Source organism: Protobothrops mucrosquamatus, unplaced genomic scaffold (assembly GCF_001527695.2).
Source record: "Protobothrops mucrosquamatus isolate PMUCROS unplaced genomic scaffold, P.Mucros_1.0 scaffold14, whole genome shotgun sequence".
Classification (NCBI taxonomy): Eukaryota; Metazoa; Chordata; class Lepidosauria; order Squamata; family Viperidae; genus Protobothrops; species Protobothrops mucrosquamatus.
Window position 1 is genome coordinate 1,038,447 of NW_015386401.1, and position 23,196 is coordinate 1,061,642.

At 40.8% G+C, this 23,196-nt stretch overlaps 1 protein-coding gene across 1 annotated transcript in view; it reads left to right on the plus strand.

Moving 5' to 3' along the window:
- The window catches only part of DAZAP1 (DAZ associated protein 1), a 62,016-nt gene that overhangs the window by 25,013 nt on the left and 13,807 nt on the right, over positions 1-23,196 (plus strand). Inside the window, exons 2-10 of the mRNA XM_015810680.1 lie at positions 2,345-2,385; positions 3,141-3,307; positions 4,242-4,307; positions 5,622-5,624; positions 5,844-5,948; positions 11,507-11,555; positions 16,447-16,529; positions 21,949-22,102; positions 23,120-23,149. Coding sequence (XP_015666166.1) covers positions 2,345-2,385; positions 3,141-3,307; positions 4,242-4,307; positions 5,622-5,624; positions 5,844-5,948; positions 11,507-11,555; positions 16,447-16,529; positions 21,949-22,102; positions 23,120-23,149 — 698 coding nt within the window. The remainder of the gene's footprint in view (positions 1-2,344; positions 2,386-3,140; positions 3,308-4,241; positions 4,308-5,621; positions 5,625-5,843; positions 5,949-11,506; positions 11,556-16,446; positions 16,530-21,948; positions 22,103-23,119; positions 23,150-23,196) is intronic.

Sequence of the window (23,196 nt, forward strand, 5' to 3'; positions counted from 1 at the left end):
TAGGACTCCGAGATCCCTCTCACAGTTACTACTATTGAGCAATGTTGCATCCCTTTAGTTTCCAGAGTTTTCTTGGAGTCTAATTTAAAATCAGTACAGGTAAAATCCTCAACTTACAACAGTTCGTTTAGTGACTGTTTGAAGTTACAACAGTACCGATTTTCACAGAACCGTTGCAGTATCCCCCTGGTCACGTGATCAAAAGACAGATGCTTGGCAACTGGCTCATATTTATAATGGTTACAGTGTCCCGGGATTCTTTGGTCACCTTTTGCGACCTCCTGACAGGCAAGGTCAATGGAGAAGCCAGATTCACCTAACAACCATGATATTAACTTAACAACTGCAGTAATTCACTTAACAACTGAGGCAAGAAAGGTCATAAAATGGGGCAAGACGAATTTAACCACTCTCTCGCTTAACAACAGAAATGTTGGGCTCAATTGTGGTCAGAAGTTGAGGACTATCCATACAAGTAATTTCTCCTTCCATAAGGAGGAGTTACTAAAAGAGAGGGAAGGGAACAGGCAGCAGGGGCAGGTAAGGGATCAGCAGGGGGGTGGGAATGGGGACCTGAGGCAAAATTGTGGGCAGAGATGCTGTGCTGGGTTATCAGAAGAGGGAAGATTCTGGGAGGATGGGGTGGGTGGACAAACTGGAGGCAGGAGGAGAGGACAGTGTATATCAACTTTGCCGTGCTTGAACCTTAAAATCACTCTGGGACCCCTCTAGATTTTACCTTTTCTGAACAACCAACATAGTTTCGGTTTTTATTTCAACTTAAGCCAGGGCTCATTTGAAATAGTTTGGCAGAACTTTCAGATTTGAAGCAAAGTGTAATGTTCTTACTGAAGATGCTTTGCTTCACAGCATAGTACATAAAATTTTGTATATTTACGAAAACGCTAGCTAGGAAAATGAAGAATGCATTTCCAACAGGGTGGCAGAGAAGGAAATTGCATAAGAGGATAATTGCCCCCTATGGTGTGTTGTTGATGTAGTGAACGGCTGCTGTTTTAATTGGCTGTAATTGTTCCATTGATATAGCAACCATACTGAGTCACAGCTTTTGTGTTACCGTGATCATATGTCAGCAGTGTTCAAGTTACACTGTTGTGTTACTGTGCAACTAAGGTTTTAATGCAATAGAATATGTAAAGAACTGACTCCCACCATCTGGGGCCCTCCAGAACGACAGTTCTCCTCATTCCATCCCATGAGGGTAGAAGAAATTACAAAAGAAACATGAAGAGAGAGCAGCAGGTTGAGTTTTTGAAAATATGCAAAATATGCCACAAAAAGTGTGGAATCTTCCCTCAGTATTTAAGAAATCCAAAGATAAACATGCAAGTAGTTTGCTGGTAAATGACAAGTTACTGGACAATTTTCTGGATATGGTTCAAATCCCAAGGCTCAGATGCTTTATGAAACACTTACAGGAAAACATTTAATTTGCCGAAATGGTTTTCCAAAACATTCATTGACAGTGTTAGTAAGAGATCAAACTTCAGCCTTGCTGAGAGCTTTTTGATTGAAATGACATATTACTACCTTTCTTTGGGGGGGGGAGGGAAACTGTGAAATGGGAATAAAACTGTCTTAACTCAGAGTGAATTATTTTTAATGTCTGTTAACTCAAAATGCACTATTTCATGTATGTTATATTTTCTCAATGAAATCTTACAGCAGATGTTGGCTACAGTAATTCCATGCTTGTTTACTGGCTTGCCATATTTTTAAAAAATGCTTCATGATATAAATAAAAGTAGAGAAGAAAGTTTCCCTTGCCAATGACTTCAGGATCTGTCAAGTATATAAATTAATACTGCTTTTCTTTAATCATACCGTAGTAACTTTTAGAACAGGCGCCCACATTGTTTTGTTTCCCTACTGCCTTTTTTTTTCTTTGTTAGCTTTTTCTTTAGAAATTTTGCTTGCTTGTTTGTTTGTAATTTAGGGGCTGCCTAACTCCAAATGGCTCTGGGTGATTTACATTTTAAAAGCAAGAACAATAAAAAAATAAACAGCAAAACAAACACACACACCCCAAAAAAAAACACTATAAAGATTTGGTGACTGCCTGGGAAAACACTCAGGTTCTCAAAGAGTTTTGAAACATCATTAAGGTGAAAGCCGAATGAATCTCTGGGGAGATATTATTCCAGAGGGCAAGCATCACAACAGAAAAGCCATTTAATCTAAGAGCAACAGTTACCATCCTGCTGATTGTTACAAACTACTCAGGCAGCCTTTTGGGATAATGAGTACTGAAAGTGCTTTGCTGTTGAGAATCGTTTATGTTTGGAATGGGAAATAATTAACTAACTTATTCTTTGAATTTCAGGAAACTATTTGTAGGAGGCCTAGATTGGAGCACCACACAAGGTAAATTAATCTGCCTCCTAGATTGAACATCTGACTTAAAAGGCAGGACTGCAGTTTACATAATTCCAAGGACTTGTTTTAAGTTTTTTGTGGTTTCTTTTTGAATGGCACAACCCCAACAATCCATTCCCTAAGGTACAGAAAGAAGCTATAGGTAGGCTGGTCATCCTAGGGCTCAAATAGGAATCTTCAGAATTCTCCCTGGCCTAGATCATTAAAATCGTGCTTGTGTATATTGGCCCATTGACCACCACCATCACATCCCCCTTCAGTTGACCTTGTTAGTTTGTTCTGAACAGAGCTCCGCTACCTCTCAGCCCCGAATGGTTGGAAACCCATTTCAAGGTAATACTATTTTATACATTGCTTTCCTTGTCCTAAAGAAGGGGCTTATAACTGTGACTGACTCAAGTTGTTCTAGGCTTATTGCAGTGTGTTGAACACCATACTTTGAATGATGCCTGACAGGAAGGTTGAAATTTGCAAAAGTGTTTTTAGCTTACAAAATGAGGAGTGGGAGAAGAAAGAGCCGAATATTTGTTCCAACACTTGGAGGGCTCTGGAACTACAAAAGAAGCACTGGAGGGCCCCATACTGTATTTTGCATCCCCAGAAGTATGTCTTCACTTGTACCTGAGAATATCCTCCTATAAAATTGCAAACTATCTTTATTCCTGGAGTGCATTTATTTCCATATCGGCCCCTATTCTATTTTTGACAAACTAATCTCAACAAAGTATGTTTTCCTTTAACAGAAACCCTTCGTAGCTATTTTTCCCAGTATGGGGAAGTTGTCGACTGTGTAATAATGAAAGATAAGACTACAAATCAGTCACGCGGATTTGGATTTGTCAAGTTCAAAGATCCCAACTGTGTGGGAACTGTCCTGGCCAGCAGACCCCATACGTTAGATGGCCGAAATGTAAGTTTTTCCACTTGCGTGCAGGAATACAACTGAGTGTCAATTGACTCTTAAAATGAATATAATTAAATCATGCCTTTGAAGTGATAATGTCTTTGCTGAATCCTGACTGTACTGGAGAGTCAGCTTTATTTTATATGCTGGCCCTATTATTTGAATATAATCTGCTCCCAGGTCCTGGACATTAGATGGAGAGCTTTTTTGTTGATAGTTTTATTTGAGTTTATCTTTAGCGACCACTGTAGGTTTTTATTCTTTGCTAACATTATTTTTATTGTCTTAATGTGCTATTGGTGTCCAGAATTGCTTTCACCAGTTGGGCGTTCATATAAATTGATTTAATGTGTATATAAGAAGTCACTTCTTTATTACCACAATTATTGTCCTTTTTTCCCTTATTTTGGGAGTTACTGCAACATTCTAAATTCCCGAGTTAGCCATCATCAAAGTAAATATGATTGTAGAGTTTGGATCAATCAATGTTACTAAACTTTAACAGTGATTGTGTACTGCATTGACATATACCATTTAAGGCACAATAGCTTGTAAAAAGAGAAAGTATTTCTTTCGGTTTATAATTTCATCTCTACTTGGTCACCTCTGGTTTTTCCTAATTTTCTCTGGCATGTGACCTTTCCGAGGTGACATTTTAACAAATTATTTTTTTTAGTAAAGCCTTCCTTTAATTCAGTGTTCTTTTTTGTCTCATAGTTCTCTAGTTTTCTTTAGGAGAATATAGCTTTGCTGGGTTGCACATGCCTCTATCTCTGTTGATCCATGTTCTTTCCATTATTCCATCATATGAGTGTCTAAATATGTAATTTTATTCCACCATCTTGAAAATGAGGTGGCAGGAATTATTATCATACGCTAGCTTATTTTCTCAAATGCTGGTAACCAGCAAGCCCTCTTCACTTGTGCTCTCATTTGACAGATTGATCCCAAACCCTGTACACCTCGAGGAATGCAGCCTGAGAGAACACGACCAAAGGAAGGATGGGTAAGGAAGTGTCTTCACATCGCTTCATATTATTCCTCTTCTTGGTGTCTTCATTGAAATGTGGTGTTTTTGTCTCTATGACCAAGAAGCTTGGTAGGCGTGAAATCTCCCATTTAGAAATTACTCTAAACTTGCTCAAAACACAACTAGAAAACACCCAGGAAACTACAGTTGGATCAGCAGTTACTATTTTTTTTTTACAACTGGAGGCTAAAACATATAAGGAACGGTTGCTGGAATTGGGTATGTCTAGTTTAACGAAGAGAAGGACGAGGGGGGACATGATAGCAGTGTTCCAATATCTCAGGGGCAGCCACAAAGGGGCTGCCACAAAGAAGAGGGAGTCAAGCTATTCTCCAAAGCGCCTGAAGGCAGGACGAGAAGCAACGGATGGAAACTAATCAAGGAGAGAAGCAACCTGGAACTAAGGAGAAACTTCCTGACAGTTAGAACAATTAACCAGTGGAACAACCTGCCTCCAGAAGCGGTGAATGCTCCAACACTGGAAGTTTTTAAGAAGAGACTGGACAGCCATTTGTCCGAAATGGTATAGGGTTTCCTGCCTGAGCAGGGGGTTGGACTAGATGACCTCCAAGGTCCCTTCCAACTTTATCATCATCATTATTATTTTTATTAATATTAATATTACAGACCAGGAAAGGCATTAACCAAAATAATAAATAAATTCTTGAATAAAAATTTCTTAAACTTCCTGCCGACTGCTTTTAGGTTATGTAACCTGTTGGGCTTCCCTTTGATCTACCAATCCATAATAGAAGTTGCCACTAATACTAGTTTGCTAAAAAAAAAAAAAAGTTTTGTAAAGTAGATGATATCCTCAGAAGAGCAAGAGGATCTGTGAGAGAATTCACTTTTCAGTTAGGCTGGGTCCATGTCATGAAGAGTTGTGTAACTCAGTTAAGTAAGGCAGGGTAAGCCAACTGTAGGCGTTTATCTAAATGTTCTCACTTAAATCATTTTTTTTTTATTTATTTATTTTATTTGCCACCCACCTCAAAGTTCAAAGCCATCCTGAATCATACTTCTTGCCTCCCTTAATTCTCCTTTAGCTCATTGGTTTTAATCTTCTTTTCTTCTCCCAGTTGTGTTGCCGTTGTTTTTACAGCACTGAGGTCCTCTTGCCCTACGAATCCCTGCTTTTCCCTTTCTTTTCGTCAGCCTTTTCCTAGTCTTTTCTGTGACTCTTGCTTTCCTGTGCATAAGCGATTATAGCGGAGTTCTTTCCTTCCCTGCCTTTGTTTGTTGTATGTATTGCATGTGGTTATTTTCAGTTCAGAAACCTTGAGGGGTAAGCAAGTAACACTTAACACTTTTACACTTCAATTTATTTGTTTATGCAGTCAATCGATCAATCAGTTTACTTTAAATTTTTTTTAGAGCTGTCAGCTCCACCAGCATGAGATGAAATATTCTTGCCAACTTCCATATGTCAGGAAATAAATAATACATATATACTGTATATATATTGATGGAGAAATCCTTGTTTCAATACAACCCTCCCTTTTCTGTTGGTAGAAAGGATCCAGGAGTGATAGCAAGTCTCATAAAATTTTTGTTGGTGGGATCCCTCACAACTGTGGCGAAACGGAGCTCAGGGAATACTTCAAGAAGTTTGGAGTGGTGAGTTACTGTGATGGAATACATTATTTCATGAAGGGGTGTTGTCCTTCACCTTCTAATTCTTTAAAATATTACTTTTTTTCATTTGGTGGGATAAATAAGTTAAATAAGACTGGCTGGTTGATGTTCATTTTTTAAAAAAATGATACTTCTTATGTTATGAAAGCCTTCATTTTAACTTATTCTGTTTGAATGTTTCTGAGCTTATGTTTTTAATCTCTTCTTCTGGCATTTTTATTAACTGGACACCATGTAATTTGGCAGTATAAACTTTTTTGATTTTGCAACATTAGAAAGCTTTGTTACATGTTTTACTCTCGTATCATTTCAACAGTGATTTTGCTGCAGAAATAATATTTCGTTGAGGGGAGAATTGGTGGGTAAACCATATCTTAAGTAACAGTCTGAAGCCTTTAGTAAGGGACTTGGCAACCTTCTGTTTACATAATAATAAAATTGATAAAATTTGATAAAATTTGCAATTGTTGCCTTGGATCATTTGCAGATCATTTGTTTTGTTTTCATATGATTTGATTTTGACATTTGAGCCAAGTTTGGCTCCCAATACCCTAGTGCAGACATGTCAAACACAAGGCCGGCCCACAAAGTGGTTTCATGCGGCCCGTGAAGCCATCCTGGAAACAGTGAGGAAACGGCTCCTTCTGCCTTGGCCCTGGCCCAGGCCGGCCGGGAGCCAATGTACAATTTTGTGGTGGCCATCTATGCTGAAACACATTCAGTCTTAGCTCCACAAGGCCATCTAGAAACAGTGAGGAATCAGTCCCTGCTGCATTGACCCCGCCCCCTGGGTGCATGCTGGGGAGGTGTCACCCTTTGTGAGGAGTGAAGAAATGGACCATGCCTTGGCACTTGCCCCGATCCCACCCCCTTCTGCCAGAGACCCTCAGATCTGTCCCACTCCTGCCCAGGCCCCCACAGGCACCCTTGACGCGAACGATGTAGAGCTGGCCATGCCCACCCAGTAGGCCACACCCACTCCATACACGCCCACCCAATAGGCTGCACCCACCCTGACCACACCCATCTGGCCCCCCAAGGGCAACTGCAATGCTGATGTGGCCATCAATGAAATTGAGTTTGATACCCCTGCCCTAGTGTTTAGGGATGGCGGATGTTTTAATGTCAGCCTATTTGAAAGATAGTAGATTAGGAATTTATAATAGGAATATAAGGCGATGTTGCCTATTGAATTGTATTGTATTGTATTATAGTATGATAGTCTATTCTTGGTCCTGGGTGTTAATACTCAGGGTTTCAGGCTTTTTTGCATAAGCAGGACGGACTAACAAAATACCAACTAAGACCTCCCACCCCAGACAACTTTTTCATTGCCTCTTTGGCAACATAGTTCAGTTTTCATTAAATATTCACACACTTGGCACTGGGTTATATTACTTTCCTCCTGAGCTCACCCCTTCCCTTTAGTTTTCTTTCTCCTCTTCCCAAAATAGGTAAGTAAACATACTTCATTACATAAACAAATGCAATTTATCATTTTATTTGTAAGATCCTTGTTATGCAGCAGCCTTTTCTAGTCTAAATACCTTAAAATATTATGGGCCGTAGTTCCCGTAATCCATCATAATTGGCAATAACCTCTGGGAATGGTGCGGGATACAGTCCAAAACTCTGAAGGAAACCAGGTTTTATATGTCAATATAAAATAGTATGAGAGGAGTCACAATCTCTAAATGCTGTCTTACTTCTCCACTCCAGTCCCCCAGTGCTAATCTACTATTTCTGCTGAATTATGCCTATTAGCTTTCATTATAGGATTCTATTAAATCAACAAAGCCTATCAAAACCATGATGGCAAGTAAAGATAAAAAGATTACCAGTACATGCACTGTAAAATTTTCTATAGCTTGACTTCTTATCAAAAAGCTTCACTTAATGAGAGGCCTGGTTTGCACACTACGCCATTGTCAGCCATTAGGTGGCTTATTATATTTTGCTTAACATGTCTGAACCATGGTAATCGCATCCTATTCATGACGTCATGTTAAACTGTAGTTCAAGCATGGCTTATTCCACAGTGTGAAGCTACTGTTAGGGCATGTCAGCAGTGAAGTCCAGAATAGCAAGTACGCCAGCATTTTAGAGAACTAAATTTTTATCAGCATTTTAGAGAACTAAATTTTTATATGACTGACAGAGAAAAATGTTTGATGAAACTAGGGCTGTCACTATGTTTTCTATTTCCTCTTTAAGAAATACTTTTATTTTCATAATTTGAGTTGATAAAATCTCCAGATTAACTCTCTCCCAAAAAGAGAAGCACTAAAATTTCCCCTCTTTGGAATTACATATGCAGTCTAAAATGCAGAACTTGTTCCTAAACTCTTGCTGTACAATATTACTGGTACATTTTTAAAAAGGTAATGTGAAAGAAATTAGCAGTGTAGGTTTATTGGATAACTTTCTTGAAAATAAACAGGGAGCCAGTACATATGGAAGAGGACTAGTGTCATATAGTGGGTAAATACAGCTGTCTCATGTAGCTGTACTTTAAAATAGGTTATATGGCAAAAGGACCATTTACATCTTGCCAACCTGGAACTATACTTATTTTTATTTGTAGTAAGCTTAACTACTTTTAAGAGGGGTTAAGCTTATGAACACTTTCTAGAGCAGGGGTCCACAACCCCTGGTCCGTGGACCGGTACCGAGCCGTGGCATGCCAGCAACCGGGCCTCACGAACAAGCAAAGCCCCATCCGTGGGATGCAGGCAGCACTCAAAACTACGCACTCTCCGCTCCGTGGAAAAATCTTTCTCCATGGAACCGCTCCCTAGTACCCAAAGGGTTGGGGACCTCTGTTCTAGAGAACCCTGGCAGAGTTATTTCACTAAGCTTTATGTGATACGTCTAAGCGCTTTCAACAGTTTGCAAAATAAAGCAGCCCGTGTACCAAAAGTGCTTTTTCAAAAGGCAACTGGACTTTCTTTGCTTTCTTTGAAGACATTTTACTTCTCATCCAAGAAGCTTCTTCAGTTCTGACTGAAGAAGTCAGAACAGTCAGAACTGAAGAAGCTTCTTGGATGCTTCAGTTGTCTTTTGAAAAAGCACCTTTGGGACAGTCATGACCTGAATGACTGAGAATCAGCCAGTGTAGTATAGTGGTTAGGGTGCTGAGCTTGGAGAGACCTAGATTCAAACATGCACTTGATTGTGGAACTTCTGGAATAACTTCAATCCATTTATTTTCTTTCTCTGCCTAACCCGCTTCACACAAAGTACAGTAATTGGTACTACCACGTTTCCCCGAAAATAAGACCCAACCGGAAAAGAAGCCCTGGTATGATTTTTCAGGATGCTCATCGTATAAGCCCCACCCCAAAAAGAAGCCCCAGTTAAGATTGTCAGCCAAACAGATGCATTTAGTACCGTATTTCTCCGAAAATAAGACCTAACCGGAAAATAAGCCCTAATGCGTCTTTTGGAGCAAAAATTACTATAAGCCCCGGTCTTATTTTCAGGCAAGCACGGTAGATGTAAAATTAGGGTAGACCTTAGGTAAATTGTCTTGAACTCACAGAAAAGTACAAATAAAAGGGGATCAAGAGGTGTTTATAACTTGACTATTTTGACCAGCTGGATCAGAAACTTGACATTCCTTTTGGGAGAGGACAGTTGTCAAGGCATAATTGGATAGGCCCCCAAAGGGAATTAATTCACAATAGGATTTCCATTTGGTAATTTGAACCTAGGCAACTAAACAGTCTTCAAATTAACACTAAAAACTCACCCCGCATATTCCTTTTCATTATGTAGTTGTCCTTTGGGTCGAAAAGGCCTCCCTTGGGAGAAATTTGCCGCTTTTAGGACAAATGTTCCTTAAAAGCCTTTGAATGATCAATATGTTCCCTTCTTTCCAATGATCTTTTGCTCTGCTGTTCTTCCAGCAGCATAGGCCCAGCCTCCCCTGGTGTAAAGTAGCTTCTTGGTGCTCAACAAAAGAGCCTCTATATATGAGAAGTCCTCTTGCTGTAGCAGATACTGGTTGAAATGCAGAGACTTGACTGACTTCTTTTTATCTGAGATTGGTGTATTCATTTTCTACTGAAGCCCTTTGTTTTCTTTCTAATTAGGGGGAAAGTATCCCTCTTAGTGTTTACAGATTAACCCTACCTCTTTTTCTGATTTAAAGAACCACAGATAAAACTCAAGTATAAAGTTGGGACACAGTGATGGCTCTTTCACACATTGTTCAGCTTCTTTTATAGGGTGTGAAAGAAAGAAAGAAAGGGGCTGCTTGGGAAATGGGGATGAAAGTTGAGGGAAGCATGCTGTCTCGAGGTAGGAGGAAGTCTAATCAGGAGCTCTGTATTTTTTTTCCTGCCCTCCATCACACTGTAGCAGTCTCTAAATTGCCTCTTGAATACATGAGCAAATCAAAGGTGAGTAAAGATAGTTATTGCGTGACAGCTACTTAGGCTAGCAGGCTCTGTCACCTTAGGGAGTTGAATTACCTGTTTAAAATAATTACAAAGACATATTGTAAAGTATACTGTACCCGGTGTTCCTTGTTTGTTCGTCTGGTTAAGGCACCAGTCCTCATTCCCCAGAGCTACCTGCTTTTCTTCCTTTTTTAATAAGATGTTTTTCTGCTGCTTCAGCACAATTAACCATGGCCACATCTGTCGGACGCTTTCAAAGGGCTCAGAGTAGTAGATTATGTCCCGGATTCTCAAGAGGGGCCTTGCCTTGTCCTGTTGGTATTTAAATTACTGATTGTTCATAATTATTCAGTGCCAGTAATAATAGTAATGGCTGCATACTCCTACTGTTAAAGTGAGAAGATTCAAATGCAAGGGGACTGGCCTCAGTCTGTAAGACATATGCTGGAAGAAGTTTGTTTCCTTTCGATTTTCTTCCTGTTGGGAAGAAATTATAATGGCAGCTCCAGTGCTAGTATACTATGTTTGGAGGCAGCAGTGGGAAGATTGTGGGTTTCGCCAATCAAAGTCTTCTTAATATACCCACAATACTGCTACGTATTTGTGGCTTTGACCTATATTGGCAGGAGTTCCTCTGAAGCCAAGGTACTTTTCCCTCACTTGATAAGGGACGACCAAAGTAGCCAGGCTGGGCAATCTGTATTGTGTTTTGTTAATACACAAGGAAGCAAGCTCTGAAAAGTTCCTCCATATCAAAGCCCCATTTGAAGAAAGGAGCCTGATTGGTGGAGGTTTATCCACATAGCAAAAGTTCATGATAGAAGATAATATTTATAGCTTAGGGTTGAACCTTGGGGTCTTCAGAGCTTGGTTATTTTCCTGCAGACATTTCGTGACCAAACTAGGTGACATCATCAGCGCTGCACTGCCCTGCATCAGCGCTGATGATGTCACCTAGTTTGGTCATGAAACGTCTGCAAGGAAACAAACTCGGAGAGCACCAAGGGTCCCACAGGAAAGGTTCAATTATATATATTTTTTATTTTGCTTCATCCTGCTGATAAAGGTCCGTCTGATAAAATTAGATTCCTCTAATAAAATCATTAGTAGAATTTTCCTTTTTTTAATCTTTTTCAGGTTACCGAAGTGGTAATGATTTATGACGCAGAGAAACAGCGACCCCGAGGTAAAGAAGAATCTAGTTAACCTTTGAAATTTCTTTATCCTCTTCCTGTGTCAGATGGCAAACTTACACAACATCCACATATATATGTATGGACATGTGTGCTCATATATGTATATATGTCTTTTGCAAGCTGCCTCAGGAATTGTATTTCACTGAGCAGACTTTCACAGAGGCTTTTCATGCTATTTCATCCTGTATTATGTTTTTTGAAGTCAGATACCACATTGCCATGTTGTTCACTTATACCAGTCTGAAAAGGTGTTTTCCTTAACAAAGGCATGGCACCTGTATTGATCGGCTCCTTTCAAATAAGTGAGCGCAAAGCCATGAGACGGAGTAACTGGATACCTTTGATTTTTCCACCTTTAAAAGTAGGCACCATTAGAACCAAGGGCCTATTTTTTGGTTTTAGGACAGGAATTGTTGTGAGGTGCCAGACTGGAACAGATGTTGTTATGCTTGCTACATTTCTCACATTTTCTTTTCTTTAAGTGGCTACAGCTGAAATTTGGAGCCAAAAGCCATTTGTTGCTTGAAACATTCTGTGGATGGGAATAAATGTGGCAACTTTTAATTTTATGATGCCGCTTGTATGTTGGAAAAAGCAACTCCCTCAGTTTGGCAGACCTGAGCCACTTAACCTAATTCGTTTTTGGTCCCAGCAGAAAGTGGCCGTTGTGTTCCCCAGCTGTTCATCGCACCAGTCACCTTTCAGTATTTTTTTTTTTTTTTTTTTAGAAGCAATACTTTTAAAACATCAGTGTGAGTTGCATTTCAACCACACAATAGCATGTGAAACATGCTGGAAAATAGTTTGCCATCTGGACTTTCCACTTCTCCTTCTTGTTTCTGTTATTTAAAGAAATATATATATATATATATAATATATAAATTCTTCACTTCATATTTATTAAGTGTTAAGTATTAGTTTTATCTTTAATTTAGACACACCTTTAGTGACATATATAAGTGTTTCATAGTAAAAGTACAGTAAACATTAAGTTCTTTCTTTCCTTCTCTTTTCTCTCTCTCTGTAAACTGATTTTTGATTAATATCTCTTTAGATTTCTTCTCTCTAGGTGATAGATTATCACAGAGGTACAGGCCATTTCCACAAACGGAGGAGGGACCGGGCTTTGTCTTTAATGGAGTGTAAATAAAAGTTTTTACTATGTGGTGTGGGAGGAGCTACGAGGGGCAGTTGCTCTAATTTGTTTTGTGACAGCTTTGCACTATTTCAACAGAAAAATTCACCGACACAGCAAAGAGCAGCATCTTTATGTACATACCTCTGTGTGTACTTACATGCTTAAGCTAGTAGAAGAAATCGACTATAGGAATTCTGCCTATCCGGTCCGTCATTTTGTTCCCTCATTGCAAAAACAAAACAAAACCCCGACATAGGAATCTTGGAAGCAAGGCACATGAGCAAAGGATCTTGTTATATTTTGCATCAGTCCACCCCATATTCTCAGTAAATAAAATGTAAACCTAACGCATTTCTGATGGATGGCCCTGAAACTCTTGACCTGCCCACATACTATCACAGAAATACTTTTAATTGGCCTATAAAGTCCTTTATAAAACTCCTGCTGTCTAATCTTCAGTTCTTTCCCTTTTCTAAGCTGCAAGCCTATGCTGCCAAATATGCTGCCCCTCCAAAAGACTTTGAGCTGGAGGAAATTGGTCCACTTGACAGCAGCTCTCCGTGTGGGCACAATATTGTAACCTCTTGAGGATTGCCAAAGAGGGGCAGGGCTACTAAAACGCTGCCTTTGCAACTTGGCTCACTTTGTTCAGTGTTCAGCTAGTTCTTCAATGTTCATCTACAATTCAGTAGTTGAATCTTACATTCCAGGTACAAGCAAACTCTTTTGAGCACGTAGCTTACAGTACCTGCTTTTACCTGTACTTACTGTTCCCATTACAGTCTTATGCCTCTTCTCCTTTGAATAAGTGTGATCAGCAAAATCAGACAGCAGGCCAGTAAAAAGGAATATATTTGGCACCATGATAACCCACAAAGGCTGCCTTTAAAATTGCTAGGAGAACTTCTTTATTTCCAAGTAAAACTCTTAAGCCTATTTTTAAAAGATCCTATGTTTCTTGTATTTTTTTTAACAGTTGTCTGAATCTTACATGCCCTCTTGCTTTTAATTATGCTTTGTTCATAGCGAAATCAGCCAGTGGTTTCAAGTCCGAGCTGTAATGTTTAAAACACAATTCTTCTCCAAGACTAGTAACCTTCCCAATTGGGTTGCACTAAGTCTGGTTGCAAAACCTGTTGGTGAACAGCTAAGTTGCTTGAAGCAATAAAGTTATCTCAAAATAAGAATGGCTCTCTAGCCCTGGAATACAGCATTGTCACCCTCATAAATCATTTTTATGAACCTGACATTTAATATGTCTTTACATGAGATTTTGTTTCCAAAATCTGAATAATCAAGCTGAAAAAATAGCCAGGTTAATTGTGTTACTAGAGAGAATATAGATAATTTACCCAGCATATTGAAGATTTTTTTAATCAGTATGAGAATTGCATATGCCGTAGTTAAAAGAAATTTAATTATGCCTAAGCACAGTTGTCAATCAAGCTAAAGAGCCTAATCGCCTTTGAATTACATCAACTTGGAGTTGGCTTTACAGACCTTGTATCTTGAAGAATTCCGCTCTCTCTTTTTTAATCTACTCTCCCAGAGAAATGTGCGACTTGGTTCTAGGTATTCAAAGAGCATGCATACATTGACTGGACTCATCATCTCCATCTCATCTGAGCTGTTGAGGAACCAGATGGACATCATTGGACAATGTCATCATTGGACAGTTGGACCGAATTGAAAAGAGGCAGAGAATACTCTCCATTGAAGTACCTGGCTGATTATGGCAGGGACAGGCAACCTGGTGCCCTCCAGTTAGAATTCCCCTATGCTGTTACCAAGATAGCAAGTTGTGATCAAACATTTAGGTTCTTAACGACCAAAACATCTGGTTGGCATGACTTTGCCTATTTGGGTCTCGCAACAATTTGAAGGATGCTATATGCTTCTTGGACTCTAATCTTGGGAACAGATTGTTTTTAGGATGTGAGAAAAAAAATGCCTTTGTTCCTTTTTCTCTTTCCCCCTAGACCAGGGGTAGGCAACCTTGGCTCTTTGATGACTCGTGGACTTCAACTCCCAGAATTCCTGAGCCAGCATGGCTCAGCTTGGAAACCTCTCCATTTCCCCTCAGCATGGCTGGCTCAGGAATTCTGGGAGTTGAAGTCCACGAGTCATCAAAGAGCCAAGGTTGCCTACCCCTGCCCTAGACTTTGCTATGAAGAATCAACAAAAACCTCTAGGAAAGAAATTAAGGCATACATGTTCTCAGTGTGTCCCCCCCCCCCTTTTTTTTTTTTTACCCATTTTGCTCTTGGTCGGAGTCCAACTCCACCTCTCTTAATGTATTTAAATCTTCACAATCAGGTTCAGAATCCTATCATCTTCAGATCATTTCATCAATATTCTTCTTTCCAATTTCTAAAGGTATTTTCAAGGAGCGCATCTCTCTTTACCTCGCTCTGAATATGAAGTGCAATGCAGTGTACCATATGTCCATCCAGCCTCTGTTTGCTCTATTTGGTTCTCCGGGTTGTTCCCCTTCACTTCGCAAACTTGTCTATGATGACATCTCCGCCCAAAGCACCCAAGCGCCGTCTCTACTGTTGGCCATCCCATAAACACAGTCATCAAGCCTGGCTCCAATTCTTCAGGCGTTGCTGTGTCTTTCTCTCCTACTGCTGCAATTCTGTTTTTTCTTAGTTTGGTTCCGAGGCCTTTTTCTTTTCACCTAACCCCAAGCCAGGAAAACAACACACTATTCTATGTTTAAAATCAATATATTTAAATCTTTTATATTGTGTGTGTCATTGGGATGCAGAAACGCCCCTTTTTGCAGTTTTTAAAAAAATACCTCCCAGACTCCTCTATTTTGGCTTTTAAAACAATTCCTTGCTCTTTAAAAGGCTCACACGTCACTGGTTCAACTCCCATTTGGCCACAATGCAAACACTTGCCTGCAGGAGATGCTTTAAAAGTTGCCTCCTCCACCTCCCCCAAATCCCATTTATTTCTTAATTTGTGTCTTGCTCTTGTTGCTGGCAGCAGAATTTTGACCTGCTGCGACCCGATCTTGGCCTGTATCTTTGTGTCTTATTAAGTATAAATCTCTACAATAAGGCTCTGCGAGCTTACCCAACCACGTTGGATAAGCTTAGAGAGACACTAACTGTTACAGAGACTGTATCTGTTTTTCTGTTGAACGCTTTAGAGCAATAAATGGCTGCTGTCAGACTAGCTGCAAAGCAAAATGAAACCAAGGGGGAAATCTCAGGTTTCGGGGAGGAGGGAGGGAGGGAGGGAACCGATAAGACAACCTGTCCCAAAATGTTTTTGCCCAGGACCATCCTCTCTTTTTTTCACTTTTATGCTATTGCTCAGTGGCTTTCCAAATTTGCCAGATGGCATTTAAACAAAATTATTATGAATATCGTGTAAATGGAGGTTTTATGAATTGACTTGGCCTTAGTAACTCGAGGCAGGTGTTCTGCACAGAACTAAGTTGGATTTTTTTCTCTCCAGCATTTGTTAGTAGGGTAAAAAAAAAGGGGGGGTGTTTGTGGGCACTAAGCCATGTTTTCTGCCTCAGTAAATTTTGCACGGAGTGCTGAGCTAGCCACTTTATTCCCCTGATCCAAGATGGTCTGGTAATTGCAAGCTAGCACTGAGCTCCCCACAGCCCAAGCCCACCTGAAGCCCTGGTTTGAACCCTTGGTCCGCCCCTAATACTGTTCATCATCCTGTTTTGTGTCACAACACCCTGCTACCTTGATTCACTCTTCGTCGTTGGCTAGGTTTTGGATTTATTACTTTCGAGGACGAACAATCAGTGGACCAGGCTGTCAACATGCATTTTCACGACATCATGGGCAAAAAAGTGTGTAGTTGTAGTTTTATTTTACCTTAAGACAAAGCTGAGTCTTGAGGCAACTAGCAATTTGGCTGGCGAATGGAAACTGGGTGGCAGAGTAGAGGGGATTAAAAAAAATAATAATAATTTGGGTAAAACCACATTCAGAAACCCATTTTATAAGCTACTTCATTGTGTGTGCTTCAGCTGCCTATAGATTCTTTTGGAATGTTTTGTTTAAGAAGAATCATGGCAGACCAACTTCCATAAAAGCTAATATTTGAGTTCAGGCATCATGAACTTAATCCAATAAACCAGGGTTTATGGGTCAGAAAAAGAAACGTCTATCTACTCATTCGTTTCTCTCTTGCATCTTCACACGGGACTTTCAGGGTCGATATCAAGCTGTGTGTGAGAGAGAACAGAAGCCAAATATGCAGCTAAATGGCTTATTGAATTGAAATTACCTCATTTGATCTGACCCAGCTGGCTTATCATACCATGCAATGCCAATAAAGGAGAATATTTGTAGCTCAGTATTGAAATGAGGGGGTCTTTGGTGCTCTCTGAGCTTGGTTGTTTTCTTGCAGACGTTTCATTGCCCAAACTAGGTAACCTCATCAGTGCCAGCACTGATGACGTTACCTACTTTGGGCAATGAAACGTCTGCAAGAAAACAGCCAAGCTCGGAGAGCATGAAAGACCCCTCATACCACGCAGGGCTTACAGTTACATATTCTTCATTCCCAAGTACAGAATAGGAAGGAAATACTGAAAAACAGACATGCTTTGTCTGTTTGAGGCAAACACTTCGAATAAATTGACGTGGAGAAAAGCTATGTGTCTGTAAACTTTTACTTTAATAATAGGTAAGAGCACTTTATTGAGTTACAGAATGCACTAGTTTTGGAGTCCTAATATGTTGGAGGCCGTTGCGTTTGCTTGTCTAAATTCTAAGTTGTACCGTCATTACTGTTCACACGTATTTTGTACCTTGAAAACCACAGAGTACAAAAAAAGGGAATGGAAGTCAACTTTTTATTTTCTGTTTGAAACGGCAGTGAAATCTCTACGTTGCCAAAGGCTCAGCTTCCCATTACTATTCCTTCAGATGTGTGTTCTTTGTCTTCACATTCAAACTTGGGGGTGGAGGGATTCTGGGGTGGGGAAGAGGAAGGGGGACTAAACTTAAGCAACCAACTGACAGAAGCATCGTGAAGGAATGGTTGAAATTTAAAAAAAAAAATGGGTCACTTACTGTGGGGCTTTGAAATGAATCCACATATTCTTTTAATAGTACTTTTTAACCACAATACAGTTAAGTGACCTTTTGATTGTTGTTATCTTCATACTGTGTTGTCAGCACTCCTAAGAGGTTTGACGGGTGAAAAGGTTTCTGCCATCTCACTCTGATTTAAGGAACTCGCCTTTGAGCATGGCTTCGTTTTAGGAACCAAGCCAGAGGAAGAGTAACTTAAGACGTACAGGCTGCAGCTTTGAGCTTTGTAGGAAAAGTCTCGCTGAAAAGGGAACATGGAAGGCTCTTATACCAAACATAAATTATAAGCCGCTCAAAGCCTCCAGAAATGAAGCAGCAGCACATAGGTTGTAGTGACAAATATATGAAGCGCTTGCCGTTTTGCTGGATTGTGTCACCAAAACAACAAAGCCTTCAACTGGAATAGCTTTTCCGAAAATATTTCCTTATTGAAAAACAGGGTATCCTATCCTCTTGATGCATTCTGGTTTGTGTTTTACAGCTATTGGATGATTTTCTTTTTTCAAGTTTAAATTATTTCTTGTCAGAACCCATTAAATTTTTCTGGACCCTGGAAGCGTATTCTAGGACAGGGCTTTTCAACCAGTGGTACGGGTACCACCTGTGGTACATTGGCACCTAGCAGGTGGTACGCGACCATCCTAGAAAAGTGGTAGCGGGGGAGGAGAATGAGCTGAACCGGTGGCAGCACCGCACAAGCCTGAGCGAGAGATGGCTGGAGCTGCAGGGCTGTCAGGGCTCAGTGGAAGCACCAGGAACAGCACCAGGCTCCAGCTGGAGCTTGCCGCTGATCCTGGTGCTTCTGAGCCCAGAAGAAGCGCCAATCAGCTGGAATGTTGCAGCCTCTCCAGGGTCTTGTGATTTATATTCAGATGCTTGGCAGCTGATTCATATTTATGATGGTCACAGTGTCCCAGGGTCATGTGAAGTGACCAAAACCTGCTGCAACTACCCAGCAGACGGAGGGAATAAAAACCAAACACCCCCCCACCCCACCCCTGCTGCCAATCCTCAACAGAAATGCTCACAACAATGAAAACCTCGGACAGGAGAAAGAGCGAGCAGGCAGATGTCTTGCTCGGCTGTGCCTTGGGGGGCACTTTTTTCAGTGCCACTGTAACTTCGAAGAGTCACTAAGCGAACTGTTGTAAGTTGAGGACTACCTGTACTTTATCACTTTTTTCCTTTTTTTGTGGTCATCAAGTTTTTGACACCTTGCTAGGCGACTGGTGGTACTCGGATATTGCCATATCCTAAAAGTGGTACAATGGGTGAAAAGGTTGAAAAGCCCTGTTCTAGGATATGCTCGCTAATGCATGAGCAATCAATGCCATTTAAACAATTAGTGAAGTTTATTCCTAAGCAAGACCTGGAACTACTACTTCTTTGGTTTGGTGCTAATTAAATCCAGGAGTTGCTAACACTGGTCCGGTGAAGCCAGTAGAGCAGGGGTCCCCAACCCCCGGTCCGTGGACCGGCACCGGTCTGCAGCATGTCAGCAAGCGGGCCGCACAAACAAGCAAAGCTCCATCCTCGGGATGCAGGCAATATTCAAAACCACCACCGCCCTCTGGTCCGTAGGAAAAACCTTTCTCCATGGCACCGGTCCCTGCTGCCCAAAAGGTTTGGGACCTCTGCAGTAGAGCAACTCTTCAAAATGTCAGAGCAGCTCAGGCAAACTTCCAGGGCCTCCTGGACCGGTTTCAAAAGTAGCATCCTTCGTGGTCCCTCTTGGAGAAGCATCCTTACAAACTGGAGACAAAATCTCAAGTGGACCAGACCAAAGGCACAGGGACAGACATTTAAGAATGCTAAACAAAGCAAAATAAAGTTCAGATGTCAAGGTTTTTGTTGGCTAGCGAAATGCAAATTGCTGACTTCTTGAGAAATCCCACCCTATTTTCCTCAGTCCCAAAACATTATTGGGGAAACTGCAGGACTTCAAATGTCCTAAAATCTTACTGGGAAATTTTTTAAAAATAATAAGCCAGGTAGTCGTCGACTTAACAACCACAATTGCTAAGCAAGACAGTTGCTAAGCAAGACAGTTAAGTGAATTTTGCCCTATTTTACAATCTTTCTTGTCACAGTTGTTAAGTGAATCACCGCAACTGCTAAATTAGTAATACGCTTGTTAAGTGAATCTGGTTTTCCCTCTGTTTGTCAGAGGGTCGCAAATGCTGATCACATGACCCCGGGGCAGTGCAACCATCATATGAGTCAGTTACCAAGTGTCTGAATTTTGATCACGTGACCACAGGGGATGCTGCAACAGTTGTAAATGTGAAAAACGGCCCAAAGTCACTTTTTTTCCAGTGCTGTTGTAATTTTGAACAGTCACTAAGTGAACTGTTGTAAGTTGAAAACTCGTGAAAGCCAGTACCCTGCCCCGCCTTCTTATACAGATGGTAACCAAGTTGTTTTTAGAATATTAAACCATGGGACGATTCAGGGCATTTGAAGGCAGGATTGATCTGCTCAGCATAGAACAGTGGTTCTCAACCTGTGGGTCGGGACCCCATTTGGGGTCGATCGACCATTTCATGGGGGTCACCAAGCAAGGCTGTCCGCCATTTTTTTGTCCGCCATTTTTCCCCCTTTTCCGGCGGGTGCATTACCTCCCTTGGGCTGGGCCAGCTGGTGGTCGGCCTGCTCCGTCTCTGCCGCTTGCCAGCTACGCCTCGGCCAGCTCAGGGGGCGGAACCACGCATGTGCGGTGCTCCCGGGCAGGGAAAGTCCTCGACTTACAACCGGTTGGGTAGTCCTCGACTTATGACCGGTTTAGTCCTCGACTTACGACCGGTTTAGTCCTCGACTTACAACCGGTTTAGTCCTCGACTTACGACCGGTTGGGGTCGCAGCATTAAAAAGATTGAGAACCACTGGCATAGAAGCACAGTCTAGAACACTAGACGTGGATTTATTTTAATTCTGCCATTCGTGCACCAGGTTAATTCACAAGAGAATGGGATGGATTCTTGATTGTCTCCCCACAATAAGGCCCACTTAGCTTTAAGGAAGGTCCTGTGCCCATTTACCTAAATTCTTTGAAAGTAAAAAATGCTTGAAATGTAGCTAGAGAGAACCAGGACTCTTAAGCCTGCTCTGTTTTCAGGTTCACTCATTGATGCAAAGCTAAATTCCTCCCATTAAATCCTGCAATTAGCTTTGCTGAGTGTGTTTGGATTAACCCCAGACAATTCTTCAGGACCTTTGCATTCAGCAGGGAAGTCGTTTTACTTCACATAGGCCAAGCCCATTTTTTTAAGGCCCCACCGCACAGGGGTGCCTTCCTTTTGGTCTTTCCTCCCCTTCTTTGCAAAGAATGTTTTTTTTCCATGACTGAACACAGTATGAAGGTTTTGCTTCTTATTGACTCAACTGTCCATTTTTTATTACCTGCATGTTTGTTTACTTTTTTTGTTAGATGTAATGTAAGGTTCTCTTATCACATCCATTCCTTCTGACATTGTTTGAGTTAATTGAGGTTCTTTAAGCGTTAGCCTGGGGAAGGTAAGTCTCTATCTTCCATTAGACTTTTAAATAATAATAATAATAATAATAATAAAACAAATCTTTAAGATAAAAAGGATTTGAAACCAACAGACAAAATGAATACAATGTGTGTTTCTCAGGTATGACCAAAACTGAACAGCAGTTTAATTGTGATAGATCTTAGCTATCAATTTAACTTCTTTATTCAACATTGTCCAGAACAATCCCTCCCCAAGGCCTGGCTAAAGCCTTAGTACCTCCTCCATTATGTTCTCTTCACCCTTGTTTATAACAACCGTTTTTGGCCTATCTTACTATCAAGACTTACGTACGGAGAGTGAAAGCCCACTGAGGAGATGGTACTGCTGCTTTAAAATGAGGAAGAAAGTAACAAAACAGAAGAGAAATCACGAATAGGCATAATTTATCCTAGCACTGTGTGTGAAGTTTAAGAATGGCTTACTCTTTGTTATCCATTGTACCTGAGAAACATTGATTAAATTAGCAGCCTTAAAATATAAGCTTGCAATACTTTTAAGTACTTAGCAATAAGTCATATCATGCTAAGATAAAGTTTTTTAAGTGTTAAAGATAAGGGTGTGTGTGATGGGTAAAAGGGGGGCAAGCTGCCTTTCTGTCCCCTAGGTCTGAACATTTGTCCCCTTTGTTTAGGTGGAGGTGAAGCGGGCCGAACCTCGGGATAGTAAGAGCCAGACTCCAGGGCCAACAGGCACCAGCCAGTGGGGAAGCCGGATCATGCCAAGTGCTGCCAATGGCTGGGCAGGACAGCCCCCACCTACCTGGCAACAAGGATACGGACCTCAAGGTACCAGTTTTCCATTTGGGTTTGGGGATCCCAAATGGCTTCAGTCTGCCTTAACACACACCCATTTGTGGGTTCACTCAAATCAGGATCAGGCTTACTTGAGGCCAGGCCCTGAATAACAATCTTACGTTCCTGTCAGGATTATATATATATATGGTTTCTTGTACCACTTGATTATGCTATAATGCAAGACTTCTGCGATACTGGTGGGCAGCACAGATTCCTTACGGAGTATAGAAAGTCCTTGATTTATGTCTAATCACTTAGCAATCATTTGAATTCACAACAGACCTGAAAATGGAGAGTTACGGCCTGGATCTGAAGTTCCGACAGTGGGGGCCCCTCCAGGGTCACATGACTAAATTTCAGGTGCCCAACAACACAGCCACACTTACAGTTTGCAGCATTCTAAGGTCACATTTGTGAGAGTTTTTGCTGAAAATCAGTTTGTTTAACCATTGGTTGCGAAAAATGTTATAACATTGGATTAGTCATGTGACTGACCTACATTCTGACCATCACAGCATACAACTGTAGTGGGCAAACTCCCATGTTGAGAACTATGTGTATTGGAAAACTTATGCCGCTGGTGTGAGACCCTACCAAGCTCTGCCTTTTCATTTGTACCAAGGAAATTAAATCTTACTTTCTGAAAATGGACATCAGCCCTATAAAACAAGAGTCTCTCTCTTTGAATTTTGCACGAGGTGGGAAGATTAAATCCCATTTTTATCCAAATCCAGTTTCATTAATCCATTGTGGACTTCTCAGTTTTGGGCATCTCCATTAGGGCTGCATCTTGGATTCCCTGTAACATTTTCCCCACTTTGATGTCCAAACATCTTCAGAGTAATTGTGTGTAATATTAGTAACTTTCCTAATAGAGAGTGTTAAACTTTGCAGAATGATAAAGTTTAATGAATTGATGAAACAGTTATGGTAACTTGTTTTTGTTTTGTGTGTGTGTGTGTGTATGTGTGTGTCGTGTGTCTTTTCCTACTTCTCCATCTGCCTTAGGTATGTGGGTACCAGCTGGACAAGCACTTGGTAAGTATGTTCTGAGAGTTTTAAAAATGTGCATAGTCAGTACTGAA